The 16,448-nt window shown below is 48.5% G+C and overlaps 5 protein-coding genes across 5 annotated transcripts; 4 read left to right on the forward strand and 1 right to left on the reverse strand.

Moving 5' to 3' along the window:
• Nucleotides 1–656: 656 nt before the first annotated feature.
• I206_106292 (potassium uptake protein) lies at nt 657–3,110 on the forward strand (the record flags this gene model as incomplete). Its single annotated transcript, XM_019156843.1, has 3 exons — nt 657–887; nt 938–1,198; nt 1,242–3,110. 3 exons carry the CDS (start codon nt 657–659, stop codon nt 3,108–3,110), a joined length of 2,361 nt encoding a protein of 786 aa, XP_019010645.1.
• A 1,158-nt stretch (nt 3,111–4,268) lies between these two features.
• On the forward strand, nt 4,269–6,451 carry I206_106293 (uncharacterized protein; the record flags this gene model as incomplete). Its single annotated transcript, XM_019156844.1, has 5 exons — nt 4,269–4,549; nt 4,607–4,671; nt 4,732–5,615; nt 5,680–6,179; nt 6,244–6,451. The coding sequence occupies 5 exons, from the start codon at nt 4,269–4,271 to the stop codon at nt 6,449–6,451; spliced, it is 1,938 nt and encodes a 645-aa protein (XP_019010646.1).
• A 726-nt stretch (nt 6,452–7,177) lies between these two features.
• On the reverse strand, nt 7,178–8,538 carry I206_106294 (uncharacterized protein; the record flags this gene model as incomplete). Its single annotated transcript, XM_070203288.1, has 6 exons — nt 7,178–7,416; nt 7,459–7,527; nt 7,575–7,622; nt 7,673–7,838; nt 7,888–8,091; nt 8,149–8,538. The coding sequence occupies 6 exons, from the start codon at nt 8,536–8,538 to the stop codon at nt 7,178–7,180; spliced, it is 1,116 nt and encodes a 371-aa protein (XP_070059389.1).
• A 585-nt stretch (nt 8,539–9,123) lies between these two features.
• On the forward strand, nt 9,124–11,338 carry I206_106295 (uncharacterized protein; the record flags this gene model as incomplete). Its single annotated transcript, XM_070203289.1, has 12 exons — nt 9,124–9,222; nt 9,287–9,310; nt 9,363–9,604; nt 9,666–9,767; nt 9,815–9,831; nt 9,896–9,973; nt 10,027–10,109; nt 10,232–10,481; nt 10,542–10,729; nt 10,782–10,834; nt 10,886–10,959; nt 11,016–11,338. 12 exons carry the CDS (start codon nt 9,124–9,126, stop codon nt 11,336–11,338), a joined length of 1,533 nt encoding a protein of 510 aa, XP_070059390.1.
• An 887-nt stretch (nt 11,339–12,225) lies between these two features.
• I206_106296 (uncharacterized protein) lies at nt 12,226–14,793 on the forward strand (the record flags this gene model as incomplete). The annotated part of the gene is made up of 16 exons (XM_070203290.1): nt 12,226–12,423; nt 12,483–12,513; nt 12,581–12,671; nt 12,733–12,847; nt 12,910–12,941; nt 12,998–13,179; nt 13,245–13,318; nt 13,373–13,458; nt 13,550–13,665; nt 13,722–13,850; nt 13,906–14,028; nt 14,082–14,188; nt 14,239–14,395; nt 14,440–14,511; nt 14,569–14,658; nt 14,702–14,793. The coding sequence occupies 16 exons, from the start codon at nt 12,226–12,228 to the stop codon at nt 14,791–14,793; spliced, it is 1,695 nt and encodes a 564-aa protein (XP_070059391.1).
• Nucleotides 14,794–16,448: the final 1,655 nt, after the last annotated feature.

Here is a 16,448-nt window from a genome sequence, read left to right on the forward strand (position 1 = left end):
GTCAATCAATGTATCGGCCTTCATATCGTCTTTGTACTTCTGTAGCGCGTGCCTAGAATCATAAATTGTTCGGTACGTCATGATACCATACTCACACACCTGGCAGATGATCGATGCAATTATGCGGTGTCTGTGTCATATAGTATCTCTGTATTCAAGGGTAAAGGCTGATTGTATTTGGTAATCGTAAGATGTGCTTGAACTCTACGTTGTTAGTATACTTCTTCCTCTCATAGGTTGAATTATCTGCTGCGAGATGAAAGAAATAGTGTATACTATGATGATCAAATTTACACTCGATCAGGGCAAATACGCAGTAATTACAAACACGTGGTTGAGCGATTTTGTTGCGGGATGGAAAAATCGCTCAAAACTGTGTTCACTGATGTTTACTTTACAATCTACGATCTTTTACATTCGCTCATTCGTGAATCGAAAAGTGATCCAATGTCGTTGCAGGATAGTCAAAATCACTCATCATGTATCAGACTGACCAGGAAAATCCCTCAATAGTGAAAACCCTCTCGACAGCTTGGACTGCTTACGATACTCATGTAACCCTTATATAATGCCTTACTACCTTCCTCTGACATTGCTAGTTGACTTCCCATTTCTTGTCGCCTGCATAATACTCGCAGACACGAACGTTTGAGAGCATGACGGCTCAAGACCCTTGTGAAAGTCCGGACAGGAGGATCAAATTTGACGAGAATGCAAGCCGATATGAGCTAGCTGCTTTATCTCTTACGCAAACGAACCACAGTGACGGCTTTGTGAACATTCGTTCAAGATATGGGTCAAGAAGGCCGTCGACCGCTATCTATCCTACAGACAACGAAGATGAGGATCCAAATCTTCGGAATGCAGGAGATTTCCGGCAACCTCAAGTAAGTCATCACCATGTCTGAAGCAGAAATGCTCGCTTATATATCCTTAGGCATTCTCTGGATGGTCTTTGATGAAACTATCCTTCCAGTCGCTGGGAGTCATATATGGGGATATTGGAACCAGTCCCCTCTATGTGTTCTCATCAACGTTCGTGGAACCTCCAACCAAGCAGGATCTTGTAGGGGTCCTGTCATTGGTGTTATGGGCGTTGATCCTTATGGTTACTACCAAATACGTCCTTATAGTTCTTTATGCGGATAATGATGGGGAAGGCGGAACGTTCAGCACGTACTCGCTACTATCCCGTTATGTGAGCTAAACCATACGTAGAGAGCTCGCTGACGCTGCTACAGATGAACATCACCAACAGAGACCCTCGAGAAGCATCACTCGTTCAGATGAAGAGATTCGCAACCGGAGATCTCGAAAGCCCTGGTAGAAATTTACGACGTGGTATCGAGGCGAGCAAGTTCATCAGAACTGTCCTAAAGGTGATCGGCGTATTCGCAGTCACAATGGTGCTGGCAGATGGTCTCCTCACCCCCGCTCAATCGGTATTGGGCGCCATACAAGGGATCCAGGTAGCTGCGCCGTCCATCAGCAAAAGCACCATAATCGGAGTCACGGACGCGATCTTAATCATTCTCTTCCTTATTCAGCCATTCGGGATCTCGAAGCTATCTGTGGTCTTCGCGCCCATAATCGCGCTGTGGCTCGGTTTCAATGCTGCATTTGGCATTTACAACCTCGTCAAGTACGATGCGACCGTGTTCAAGGCCTTTTATCCTTACTACGCTTTCGACTACCTCATCAGACATAAAGAACAAGGCTGGAGACACCTTGGTGGCGTGCTGCTTGCTTTTACTGGTGTAGAAGCTTTATTCGCCGACCTAGGAGCTTTTAGCAGGCGAGCGATCCAAGTCAGCTGGCTCGGTTACGTCTTTCCTTGTCTGCTCATCACTTATTCCGGTCAAGCCGCTTTCATCAGCGAACATCCCGAAGCGTACTCCAATCCTTTCTTTAACGCTGCACCTCCTGGAACACTCTATCCAGCACTTGTGGTGGCTATCTTAGCGGCCATCGTAGCATCCCAAGCAATCATTACCGCTAGCTTCCAGCTACTTGCTCAGGTCATGAAATTGTCCTACTTCCCGCAGTTCAAGATCGTTCATACTTCCAAAGTTCACCACGGCCAATTGTACATTCCGATGGCGAACTGGCTCCTGATGATTGGCACCGTCTTGGTCGCTTCAATATACAATAACACGACCAGCTTAGGTAACGCATACGGGGTCTGCGTTATGTTCGTTACCTTCTTCGACACGTTGATGGTATCGCTCGTCGCAGTCTTCGTTTGGAGGATCAGACCAGTCTTGGTCGTTCTGCCATGGCTGTTTTTCGCTGCTGTTGACGGCACTTTCTTATCTTCCGCTCTCACCAAAGTACCGGACGGCGCTTGGTTTACCTTGACACTGGCTGCCGTACTTGCTTGTGTTTTCTTGCTGTGGAGATTCGGGAAAGAACAACAATGGCGTTCTGAGGCAGAAGATCGGTATCCGACTTCTCACTTCGTCACTAGAATGCAAGACGGAAATTTACGGTTATCCGACTTTTATCAAAGCACTCCTCTCACCCAAATCAGCGGACTCGGGATCTTCTTCGACAAGGCTGGCGAGACGACACCTACAGTATTTAGTCAATTCATAACCAAGCTCACTTGTTTTCCCGAGGTGATGGTCTTCTTCCACCTCCGACCTCTAGACAGACCGACTGTATCTGCGGAAGAGCGCTACACTGTGTCGAGACTGGCCATACCTAATTGCTACAGAGTCGTGGCTCGGTATGGTTTTAACGACGAAGTCATCAGTCTTGACCTTGGAATGGTCATATGCGATCAAGTCAGAAGATTCATTGCCAGCGAAGTTAGTAAACGAGAGGCTACCATCGGAGATCAGACCATCACTGGAGCAAATATGGTGAACGGGCACATGGACAATACAGTACCCGATGATATCATCCTCTTGGATCAAGCATTTCAACGCAAAGTCCTCTTCATTACGGGCAAGGGACAGATGAAAATCCGACAACAAACTAACTGGGCCCGAGCCGGGCTGCTCTGGGCATTTCTTTGGATCCGGGATAACACCAGAAATCGTATAGCAAATCTTCGTTTACCGCCCAGTGGGATCGTTGAAGTGGGATTTCTCAGAGAAATTTCATGAGGAAAAGTGTATCTGCTGGAGCTCGGGTTGAGTCATTTGGTATTGGACTACAACCTTTCTGCTGCGTCAGACGACCTACCGGCTAAAAGTCGGCCGTATGCCGATATGACTATACCCTAATCCAGGGAACATCTGTCGTTATTTATCAAACACACATGGGTAACCTCGCATGCACTGTGACAGTCGCTTATCTGAAGCTATTTGTATACACTGTGTTTATCGCTGAGCAGCTTGATAAGGACTGCGTGGTTGGAAATCATCATCCTTATCTCGCTCCACGATTATTCAAAACTATACTATTGTATTGGTGCCAGTTCCACACTTGTCCCATATGGTGCAAATTCATCGTTTGATAAAGAGATGGCACTCTTTTTGGCCCACATGGTGTAGTTTCGTTATCGTGGCTTGCCTCCACATTGGTTCCAAGTAATTTGATATAAGTGAAGCGAAGCGCAGGACCCAGTATGGATCGTGCGCAGCAGTGTGCTTCTCGGCATTTTCGGGGTGCACTCAGGGTGCACTGTCGATCTTCCCATATTTTGACGTTCGTGGTCGCATTCCCCATAAACGGGAATTTTCGAAAATTCCACCCACACGCGGATGTCCAGGCAGAATGCCAAGTCGATACACTTGGCGGTAAGAGAGGTTCATGTGGAGCATGATTGTGCACCACACGATACCTCGGAACCCAATCATCAGCGGCTAATACCATCATTCACCGCGAATAACGGAGGGCCCAAGCAGGTCTGCTTGCGGGATCTATTTCACCCCCTTCTAACAACGGCAACGAAACTAGAATTAGGCATAAATTTACGCTTGATTCACAGGGCATTAGGCCACGGCATATGAAAATCTTGAGCTGTCCAGCAGATAAGGGTTGTTAGTGGATCCAACTTTCCTGTAGAAGCTAAAAATACCTGAATAGTGCGATAACCGACCTCCATGACGATAAGCTCACCGATGACCCATGCGGTGTCACACGGGTCTTTGTGCCGCATTTCTGGGAGATTGTTTGAAAGGCGATAAGGCTTTCTGGTCTAGATGTGGAGAACAACGTAACAGCGAGAGAAAGCTATAAGACTGGATCATTGTAATGCGTTCAATCTAAAGTCTCCCCTTTGAGATTTTCCAACGAAGTTTCTCAAAAGATTCACCGTTATGAGTGAGCTCCAGGCGTTGTCTAAAATATACAAGGTTGCTGATCACGAGCCTCTGTTAACAGGTACACAGCCAGCTCTCGTCAATGACTTGCAGACTGCGGCCATCGAGCCAATGGGAACCAATCTAGGCAAATATGGTGGGAAATATGAAGAGAAGGGTGCAGGAGACGCAGACGACCTTGTCACAGTGCAGGCGGCGGCTGGCCTTCACATGATTGACGCAGATGAGCCTACATCTGACGAGTTGATGACACTTCGGAAAGTGCCTGCAACTATGCCGTGAGTTCATTCGCCTTTGGGAGAGACACAAGTAGCTGAATGCTTTTTGGGTGGTAGCTGGGCAGCCATGTTTATGTGTCTGATCGAGTTGGCAGAACGTGCCTCTTACTACGGATCCAAAGGTGAGTTACTGACCACTTGGGACAGTCCTGTGTACACGCGCGCTGATGACCTTATCGAAGGACCATTCAACAACTTCATCAACAATCCGCTGCCCAAAGGCGGAAATGGAGCCGGGGCGGTAGCTAAAGGAAGTGCTGGTATCAATCAATCCGCTGGAGCCTTGGGTTTGGGATCCGTCGCCGCATCTGCCCTCACCAACCTTTTCACCTTCCTCGCCTATGTCATCCCTATCTATGGTGGTATCGTAGCCGATACAAAATGGGGTCGATTCAAAACCATTTGGATTGGTACACTCGTTGGTGCTGTTGCGCACGTTCTGCTCGTCATTCCGGCAATCCCATCCATCATCTCACACCCTAATGGATCCCTCGGAGCCTTCATCATCTCCCTTATCATACTTGCTTTTGCGGCTGGATTCATCAAACCCTCTCTTGGACCTCTCCTCTGTGACCAGAACCCTTACAAAAAGCCCACCATCAAGGTCCTCAAATCAGGCGAAAGAGTCGTCATCGATCCCAACACCACGATCGAAAGATGGCTTCTGATCTTCTACGCCTGTATCAACATCGGAGCTTTCTTCGCACTCGCCACTTCGTACGCGCAACGTTTCGTCGGGTTCTGGCTAGCTTATCTTCTGCCCGCCATCATCTACATGATTATGCCTGTGGTCCTCGTCATCTGTGGTCCAAAATTGCGAAAAGCACCTCCCCAGGGCTCTGTCGTGGCCGAAGCTATGAAGGTAATGGGTGTTGCTTTGTCCAAAGGCGGATGGAAGAAAATGTTCAAGGGAGGCGATGACTTCTGGAACAAAGCTAAACCGTCTTACATCGCTGCGCGAGATGGACAGGTAGATCTTGAGAAGGTATTCTGGGATGATCGATTCGTTGACGAGATCCGGCAATCTGTCTCCGCTACTGCGGTATTCATGCTGATTCCTATCTTTGTGAGTGTCATCCTCTTGTCACTGCGTCTCATTCTTCTATGTCCTGACAATCGATAAAACGCAGGTCCTTGCCGATGGAGGTTTGGGTAATCAATTGAACGACATGTCCGTCGCCATGACACTGAACGGACTTCCTAATGATCTGATCAACAACTGGAACCCTCTCTCCATCATAGTCTTCACTCCTATCATTACTTTTGGTCTTTATCCTATGATGACCAGACTTGGGTACCCTCTTAAGCCGATGATGCGAATGTGCATTGGATTTTTGCTTGGTGCGGTGGGATGTATCATCGCCGCTGTCGTTCAGTGGCGAATTTACAAAACATCTCCATGTGGTTACTACGCCACTACCTGTGAAGAGGTATCTCCTGTATCTCTGTGGTGGCAGGTACCCATCATTACCATTCCCGCTATCGGTGAACTCTTCGTCAACGTCACTTCTTACGAAATTGCCTATACTCGAGCTCCAGCAAGAATGAAGGGTTTGGTTTACGCTTTGGCTCTGTTCAACAGTGCGATCGGTGCTGCCATCTCTTTGGCTTTGTCTAACGTCATTCAAGAGTGAGTCTATCAGATCTCGCCGTACCGGCCCGAGTCAAGACTGACAGAAAATGTTGTCACATAGTCCTTGGTTGATCTGGCCTTGGGTGGCTCTGGCGGCCGCGAGTGTGTTGTGTGCCATTTTGTTCCCGACCTACTACAAACACTTGGACGATCCTGTTACGGATTTCGGTGACCCGGACAGACAAGCCGGTGCACAACAACCCAAGGCAATCCTCGAAAGACAACAGAGAGAACATACCAATATGGAAGATGTTGAAACCAAGTACTGAGAGGCTAATTTTCATGGCTGAGAATGAGCGAAGATAATGCTAGCTGTCTAGTGGACACGAGTTTTGGTGCGGGCGAGCAAGTTCACAATGGGTATGTTCGAGAAAATTACGAATGCTAGACCGGAGTTGTGGTCGGATGGTCGAGTAGTACCAACAGGTGTTTGTATAGTTTGGCATATCAAATGCAGTTATGGATCTTGTTATGCTCATTATAGGCAGTGATCAATTGCAAGCGTGGAACAAATTTCAGCGAAGACACTGATCGTCTAACGAAACTCAAAACGAGTATTGGCAGATATTCGAGCATTCCTTGTTTGTTAATTCGTCGTCCGGTCATTATGGTGCAAACTTCCGCTTCCCGGTACAAAGAATTCAATCATGTGTGATAGCCCATAGTCCATCATTGAGCTGTCAGAATGTTAATCGAATGGCTCTCCACCAACCTGAGCAGAAAGATCACGCTACAGGCATTATTGATGTCGAGATCCTTATTTTTTGCAGTCTGTCAAAGCAACAGAGCTCAAAGTTCTGGCAGACAAATGCGCAACGTGGACTTTCCTGAACTAAAGTGACTGACAGGAAGACTCTCGTAATACAGCGTAAAACAGTGCTATATGACCAAGATCAACGACACGAAATTGGCTGCCACTCTACTACAGTTGCAGACCGCGCCGGAATCAATGCCACACTGTACACCTCGACAGAATGCATACCTCATGATCTCCATCAGGCATTCGGTCTATAGTTGTCTACTGTACCGGGCAGGACATCCCACATGCTCACTAGTATCCTTCTTGGTCCATCGCTCCAAGGGGCGCGTCCATGCATTGTCCGTAGATTATCGACAAATAGAATGTCACCGGCCTCCCACTTGAACGGGATTTCCAGCTCACGAGAAATCGCTAGGATACGATCTAAGTAGGCTCGAGGGATTTCCGTACCGTCCGTATAAGTTGCTGGAGGGTCTAGTATATGGTCAGCTCAGCTCGCAACAAGCCTACACTCACATGTCTTCCCATCGGTACCCTTATATGGAGGTTCCAATGCGTCCATGAAGGTAGCGGTGCCATGTCGGGCTAAGTGGAAACTGTCAGGATCCAGTTGACGTGGATGTATGACTCACCAGATAGACCGTTAAACCAATTTGGTAAACCCAGATAGAGATTGGCAGCTAGGTGAAGAATTGACTTTTCTTTCTTTCTTGGAGTAGATAATGCTCACCCTTAACATGTTGAACCACTCGGATACTGCCATCCTCCAGCCATTCGTAATCATCGGTCAAACGACGCACCTGCGCCTCCACCTTTTGGCGTATAGTCTCTTGGTCATCACCAAGCTTTAAAGTCTGGCCAAAGGTATCAACTCCAGTATAGTCGAAGTAGTTGGACTATATGCCATCAGCGTCCTCGTTCATTCACACGAAGTTTCCAACTCACCTTCCCATCATTGTCATAAGGTGCAGGATAGATCTGCGTCATGCTGAGGCCTCTCTCGTTGACTTCCTTGACAAATTCCGGGATCTCCTGAACGATCCGATCGAACATCTCGAGACTATTGCCGATAGGTGATTCCCCTCCAGTGATAGGCTCGACTTCGCAGTAGAAATGAATGAATCCGGGATAACGGGTATATCGAGCGTACTGGGAGATCCATTTTGTCAGCTTCTGCTCTGCACTTACAATCCACTGTTGACTGACCTCATTATGCAGAAAGAAACGCTGCGTCTCGGGACCCTCATTGGCTGTATAAACTTCAGATGCTTGAGCCGTTCTTTTCCCTGCTAATCCCACCTGCTCATATGGCGTGTTATTTCGTCCTCTCTCAGCGGCATTAACTAACTTGGAGAACGTTTCGGCAGAAGGAGAACCAAATCCCCTGAATACGACCCCACCGTGTTGCTGAAGCAGATGTGTAAACTCCCCCGATGCTGCCAGTCCATGTAGATACGATACACTCTGCTCAATGTCGGGTGTTTTGCCGGCTTGATCGACTCGAAAAGCTATGGGGAATTGGTGACCCTTCCACTGCCTTGAGCCTTTGAGTGGTAGCGGGGAAACCTGCAGCGCAGAGCCTGTTATGAGAGTCATTATAACTGCTATGGACGGAGGACCAGTTGAAGCGAGATGATCTCAGCCATCAACTTTTGAATATCTTCCTTCTCGGACTCGAGGAATTGACTACACTACGGATTTAAACAAAGACGGAATGCGGGTTTCGGGGTTAACCGAATACCAACAACCTATTGCGCCATCGCTGCTGTCGATCACGCAATGGCTTGGCGAGGTGCTCTCGGATCACTGATCCCGAGCTCAATATACAATTGAGTGGTGGTGCTCATCTGCCCGGTGATTTCTCGGGCGCTTAAACCATCTATAATGCAGTAGCTAGGTCACAGTGACCATTCGGGGTATATTTAACCCTTCACCACAGGGCAGAGAGCTAGCCGATAAAATCCCAGAATGACGTGCGCTGAACCACTCTCCCTGGACAGTATTACCAACAACATGTCTCCGGGTTAACCATATAAAGAGAGCACGCCATTTTGGATTGACCCAAGAGGTGGATGCCCAAAAACAGTACAAAGAAGATAGTCCACCTATCGATTGTACGATAAAACCCATGTATCTACTGTCAGATTCTTTCAAGACTCATCCAATCTTAACGCGCACAATATGCTAATCGAGGTGGAAAGGAAAGATGTGGAGCACGTCGCCCCTACTCGAAACGTGGACGTAACAGGAATGCCCAAATCATGGAAGAATTACATATGGGTAAGAGTTTTCACCACAATCGTTGAGACCAGAATGTGAGGGTGGAAGCTGAAGTCGTACACAGGATACCCTGGACAAGTCACCAGAAGTAAGTACTTTAGCGACGAAGCTATACCCAGGAGCTGAATTCTCGTTCGCAGGAGCGACGTCTCCTTTTCAAAGCAGATCTAATCATCCTTACCGCTGGATGTCTGGGCACGTTCATCAAATGGATGGACCGAGCGAATCTCAATTCAGCTTTCGTCAGTGGAATGAAAGAAGACCTACACTTGTACGGCAATGAGTTGAACTACGCTCAAACTGTGTATTCTGTTGCTTGCCTGATTGCGGTGATGCCAATCCAAATGCTGCTTACTAGGGTACAGCCCCGTTATCTCATACCGTGAGTGCCTGGCAAAGTCTTTCTCGATCATGTCTTAGCTGAAAATGGTAAATCCGTTAAGCTCAATTGAGTTAGCGTGGACGATAGTGACTTTTAGTCATTCCAAAATGAAATCGGCTACTCAGATGTATGTCCTGAGGGCTCTGTTGGGAATTTTTGAAACGTAAGCTCCGACTCCAACATAAATGAAACTCAACTAACGACCCGCAGCGGACATTTCTCTGCTGGTGAGTACGCATTGTTAGTGCTTTTCTACACAGTTTCATCAACGAGCTTTCCACCTTTTTGTAGTTGTGTATCTCGCTGGTGGTTGGTACACCAAGAATGAGCTGGGTAGACGGTTGTCAATCATCAATATGGCTACATCTGGTGAGTTGAACTGATCCATCTATTGGCTAGGTAGAGCTGAACTCGCAAAACAGCCGGTCCCATGTTTGGTAGTTTCCTCCAAGCAGCTGTGTATAAAGGGCTGAATGGTAGAAACGGTCTTGCCGGATGGGAATGGGTGAGTATCGCTAAGAGAGGTTGAGGCTGATATCGGATCAGCTATTCATTATCGACGGGATCATCTCCTTAGCGATAACCCTCCCGCAATTCTTTGTATTGCCAGACCTTCCAGCCAGACAGAAGCCCAACTGGATCTTTGACGAGGCAAGTATCGAGCTTGCACGGGATAGAAATGTCAAAGAAGGGCGAGTGCGTCAAGGTAAATTCACCCTCCAGCAGATTAAAAGTTGGCTGGTCCGACCAGAGATATACATGCTGTGGGGTCTTTCAGTATTTAATTCAATCGGCTACAAGCCCTCGGACTCATTGGCTTTGTGGTTGAAAGCATGGAATACGAAAAAGCCCAAGTCATTCACGGTGCCTCAGATTAGTAAGTCGCAATGCAAGCTTTATTGGCTCATATTTACTGACATAAGGCCCTTTCTAACAGATAATTATGCGGCCGGTCTACCTGCAGTCATTATTGTGCAAGCTTTGACTGGAGCATGGGCTTCCGACACTATTTTCCGTGGACGTCGATGGCCTACTATCGTAATTTGTGGTGTGGTTAACGGGACAGCATTGGTCATCCTTGCAGCCACGGAAGTGTTTCCCAAGCATAGAGCTTTCAGGTGGTTTGTAAGTTGCGTATGAAAGAGGCGAAGTAGTATCACTGATGTGATCGCTTTAGTTGTATTACCTGACTGGTACACTTCAATCGACTTCTTCAATGTTTTGGGCTTGGTAAGTTTCTCATGATCTCGTATAAAATGTGATCATTGACACCTATCAAAGGACGCAAGAGACATTTTCGGGTGATCCCGGTGCCCGATCTTTCGCATCTGGCATGGATAACACCTTAGCTTACTGTGAGTGGTCATGCGGTAGTGAGGCATAATCAGACGGCTGACAATCGATGTTATAGTGGTCACCGCTACCGTTCCTCTCGCTGTTTTTCAAGTGAAGGACCAACCAGCCATTGTTAGCGGTAACTGGACAGCAGCTGGTGAGTATCTTTTGTGTGGAGCCTTAGGCGGTGTTGACCGTCTGGAAGCTTGCTGCTTCGCATCTCCGATCACGGCTGTAAGTCTGGCATACTATCAACGCAGGAAGAAGCTCGCTAGTCAAATTGAGGAGGAAGTATCGGACTCTTCCGGAACTTCTAACGTATACGAAGATCCCGACAACAAAGACATCGAGGTGGTAGAGGATAGTGAACCGGCTCATACCCTTCGGGGGAACTCATAGGTGACTCAGGACCCGCGACGAGCTGGTGCCGCATGCATATAGAACTGTCCTGCCATGCTGTATGTTACGTCGAATCGCTTGCGCCAAGCATCTGGTCCCAATAGTCACTCTCTGGTTGACAAATCAGGATCACCCAATAAAACAGATCTCACCGCGCCTGATCATGCAATCGGGCACGTGCATCATGTCCTCAGACAGACCGGATTGTGAGGCGCATACGAAGCGAGCTGGCAGTAAGGATGACTCACCTGAGTATCCTAAAGATGGAGGCATTTCAGGCCAATCTCGCTATCCAATGAACTGTCCCCCGGTCTGCTTATCGCCTTACTCGACCGCCTCATGCGGGAAATTTATGTTTCGCTACTACGATATCCTGACGTTCGCTTCGCAAGAGATGTGCGGATACTGCATATTTTTGGTTTGTCGCTTACGAATCTCGCTTAAAACAACTTCAACCTAAAGCGGTAAATACCCCCGAGAATCGCACATACCCTGCGGTGGAAAACGGCTAGCAGCATGGAAATACGTTATTGACCGTAGTTAATTATGGTGTGGCGCCCCTTGGCTTTTACTATTTTTAGCCCAATTTGACGATTAGCGCTTCTCGATGACGTAGTTTAACGTGATTCGTCTTCCAGTCTTTGGCTTATCTCTCCTCTGCTCCTTCTTCAATACGTTCATTGGTCAGATGACCTTATCTCTTGCATGATGCGTTCCAAGCGGACCATGTGAAATAAACATATGTTTCCCACAACTTATCTCGTCGAGACGCAAGCGATTCCTCATATACCCCTTCATCTTAGTCTCAACTCGCCCCTGTTCTGTTGTTTGAACATCATATTCTTGAATTTCGATAGGAGCGGTCTGCTCACGTCTCTCAATCAAATATGTCAAAACTCACCTCCGATCAGGAGAAAAATCTTCCTGGAACAACCCAAACCGGCGTATACCCAGCTACTGGCGTAGGGAATGGATATGCAACAGACGGCGCAAATATCAATGCACCTGAATACGGAGATAAGCCATATGATGGTATACACAGCGAGAACTCTCTTCACCGTGGACTGAAGCCTCGACATGTCTCTGTGAGTCCACTTGACCGTTCACTCGTATCAATACATGCACTGATACCGCTTTCATATAGTTGATCGCAATCGGTGGTGTGATCGGAACTGGTGAGCCCACCTTATTGAATATTGCTTTCACTCATGAGGGAACCGATGTTGACTTTTACATTGTTAGGTCTTTTCATCGGTACTGGTACTGCTTTATCAAACGGAGGACCGCTTGGATTATGGCTTGGATTTTCATTTGTCGGAATTTTGGTATTCTTGTGAGTGATTCAGAGCGCATTTATTGGATCCGGTGCATCTCAACCACTGACAGATCCTCAGCATGATGCTCGGTCTTGGAGAAATGGCAGCGTATCTGCCTATCACCGGAGGACAGCTCACGTATGCTGGCCGATTCTTTGACCCAGCGCTTGGATTCGCCATGATATGGAGTACGGTAAGTCGGTTGTATGTGCTGGAAAGGGTAGAATGGAACGTTCATTGCTGACGACTGGGCAGACTATCCATTGGGCTTTAACCTGTGCATCTGAGTGAGTAAGAACGAACTACCGCGTTGCCTAATAGGCCTAATATACCTGCTTCGTAGGATGTCAGCTGTGGCTGTTCTCGTCAACTATTGGATTGAACCCACCCGGGTCAATAACGCGGTGTGGATTACGATATGCTATGTGGTCATTGTCGCGCTGAATTTGACCACTTCCGGGGTATACGGGGAGACGGAGTTCATCTTCAGTTCAATCAAGGTCTTGACTATCATCGGTTTGATCAGTGAGTTGACCGTGCTTGTACAAGCTGGCTTCGTGCTGTACATGTCACTGACATCGATTGGTCAGTTCTTGGTATCGCCATCGATTGTGGAGCTGGACCATCAGGACATTACCTTGGATTCCACTATTGGAAAGAACCTGTAAGTGGTGCCTTGGAACGACATTGCTCGTTCCGACAGCTGATCTCGCAACAGGGAGCATTAGCTCAATATGAAGGCATCGGTGGTAGCAAGGGACAATTCCTCGGTTTCTGGGCAGTAATGACTCAGGCTGCTTTCTCGTGCGTATAAATGTCTCTCATAGTCTCTATTCCACCGGAATTGCATACAGTGTAGTGCGATGGATGCTGATTGTTTGTGGACGTCTCACAGATACGGTGGAGTCGAATTCTTCGGCATCACGGCTGCTGAGAGTGCAAACCCCCGATTTTCTATCCCTCGAGCAATGAAGCAGATCTACTTCCGAATTGGTATCTTTTACATCCTTGGTGAGAATCTCTGCTTGGTCTCAACTACAAGATTGCGAGCTGACATGCGCGCTCAGGTACATTCATCCTCGGTCTCATTGTACCGTTTGACAACGATCGTCTCGGTACCGCAAGTAACGCCGCTGCGTCTCCTTGGGTCATTGCCATCCAATTATCGGGTATCAAAGCGTTACCTCATATCATCAGTCAGTGTAGTCTCTTGTTGCCCCTGCGCAATTATGCTGACGCATTATCAATCAGATGCCTGTTTAATCACATCTGCCTGGTCTGCTGGTAACGCAGATCTATACATCTCATCGCGAAGTTTATACAATATGGCTCATAAAGGATTGGTCCCGAAAGTATTCCTCAGAACTCATCGATGTGAGTGGATATTGCACTGCACAATGTCCGATGCTGACGAGTCTCTATCACAGACGGAACTCCATACGTGGCCGTACTTACGATGGCTACGATTCCATTATTGGCCTACATGACAGTGAGCAACGGAGCTGCCAAAGTTTTCGGCTGGTTTGTCAACCTGGTAAGTCGAGTCGATGCCAACGCGATTTCGACACTAAAACACCTCGTTAGGTTGCCGTCATGGGTCTTGTTGAGTGGATGGGCATCTGTCTTGCATACATTGGCTTCCGAAGAGCGATGAAAGCACAAGGATTCGACCGAAGCACTCTTCCCTATCGTCACCCTTTCGCTTTATTCGGAGCGTGGTTCGCGCTTTTTGCGTTTGGAAGTGAGTTGATGTGTCCGAGACTCTGCGTCGCTGACATCTTGCAGTCATCATCTTATTCTCAGCTTGGACGGTATTCCGAGACACTGCTAACTTTGACAGAGCAACATTTATTACAAGTAAGTTTAGCACAAAGTCCCTAGCGACAATTATCGGACTGATCAGTTGTGATTCAGACTATCTTCCCGCGGTCTTCTTCCTTGCACTCTACTTTGGCTACAAGCTCATCCGTAGAACCAAGATTATCCATCCTATGGATGTCGATTGTGAGTGACTTGCATGGTGGACATAGCTGACTTGTCATCACAGTAATCAGCGACATTGCGGAAATTGAGGCAACGATGGAAGAGCGACCACCTGCGCACGGTTTCAAAGGCAGACTTCAAGCTGCGCTTTTCTAGACGAAAGAAGGAGAGCAGAAGCTGTACAAGCGACAAATAAATTTTGACGGGCTGATCTAAAAAGTATTGAAATTCAAAACAAGTGATCTCTGTGCGAGAAAGTATAGCGATCTGCCTTAGTAATATTATCAACCCGTATCTCATATGCAAATGATTGAACGAGTTCACGAGGTCAACGTAGAATGCCGCATTTTATCTTGAGCGGCATGTTCTATTCATTCATACTGGGGGGGTATAGATGGTTCCCCTCATGGGGGGGTGTCTCTGAATAATGGACATTTTAATGATCCGATTTCACCATTGCGTAGAGCTCGAAAAACTGATTCCAAAAGTGCCCAGGGGTTCGAAGAAATGTCCACCAGTGCATGAGATATGATAAGTCAAAGTTGGACAAAATCTGTAAGGGTACCCCCTTGGATTTTGGCTGATTCTAACAACCAAGACCAGGGGTTAGGGGTTAGGGGGGGTTAGGGGTTAGGGGTTAGGGGTTAGGGGTTAGGGGGGTTAGGGGGGGTTAGGGGTTAGGGGTTAGGGGTTAGGGGTTAGGGGTTAGGGGTTAGGGGGGTTAGGGGTTAGGGGGGTTAGGGGTTAGGGGTTAGGGGTTAGGGGTTAGGGGTTAGGGGTTAGGGGGGTTAGGGGTTAGGGGTTAGGGGTTAGGGGGTTAGGGGTTAGGGGTTAGGGGTTAGGGGTTAGGGGGTTAGGGGTTAGGGGTTAGGGGTTAGGGGTTAGGGGGGTTAGGGGTTAGGGGTTAGGGGTTAGGGGGGTTAGGGGGGTTAGGGGTTAGGGGGGTTAGGGGTTAGGGGGGTTAGGGGTTAGGGGTTAGGGGTTAGGGGGTTAGGGGTTAGGGGTTAGGGGTTAGGGGGGTTAGGGGTTAGGGGGGTTAGGGGTTAGGGGGGGGTTAGGGGGGTTAGGGGTTAGGGGTTAGGGGTTAGGGGTTAGGGGTTAGGGGGTTAGGGGGTTAGGGGTTAGGGGGTTAGGGGTTAGGGGTTAGGGGGGTTAGGGGTTAGGGGTTAGGGGTTAGGGGTTAGGGGTTAGGGGTTAGGGGGTTAGGGGGTTAGGGGGGTTAGGGGTTAGGGGTTAGGGGTTAGGGGTTAGGGGTTAGGGGTTAGGGGTTAGGGGTTAGGGGTTAGGGGTTAGGGGTTAGGGGGGGTTAGGGGTTAGGGGTTAGGGGGTTAGGGGTTAGGGGGGGTTAGGGGTTAGGGGTTAGGGGGTTAGGGGTTAGGGGGTTAGGGGGGTTAGGGGTTAGGGGTTAGGGGTTAGGGGGTTAGGGGGGTTAGGGGTTAGGGGGGTTAGGGGGTTAGGGGTTAGGGGGTTAGGGGTTAGGGGGTTAGGGGTTAGGGGTTAGGGGGGTTAGGGGGGTTAGGGGTTAGGGGGGGTTAGGGGGGTTAGGGGGGTTGGGGGTTAGGGGTTAGGGGTTAGGGGTTAGGGGGGTTAGGGGGGGTTAGGGGTTAGGGGTTAGGGGTTAGGGGGTTAGGGGTTAGGGGGTTAGGGGGTTGGGGGTTAGGGGTTAGGGGGTTAGGGGTTAGGGGGTTAGGGGGGTTAGGGGGTTAGGGGGGTTAAGGGGGGGGTTAGGGGGTTAGGGGTTAGGGGTTAGGGGTTAGGGGGTTAGGGGGGTTAGGGGGTTGGGGGGGGGTTAGGGGTTAGGGGGGTTGGGG

Source organism: Kwoniella pini, chromosome 8 (assembly GCF_000512605.2).
Source record: "Kwoniella pini CBS 10737 chromosome 8, complete sequence".
NCBI lineage: Eukaryota > Fungi > Basidiomycota > Tremellomycetes > Tremellales > Cryptococcaceae > Kwoniella > Kwoniella pini.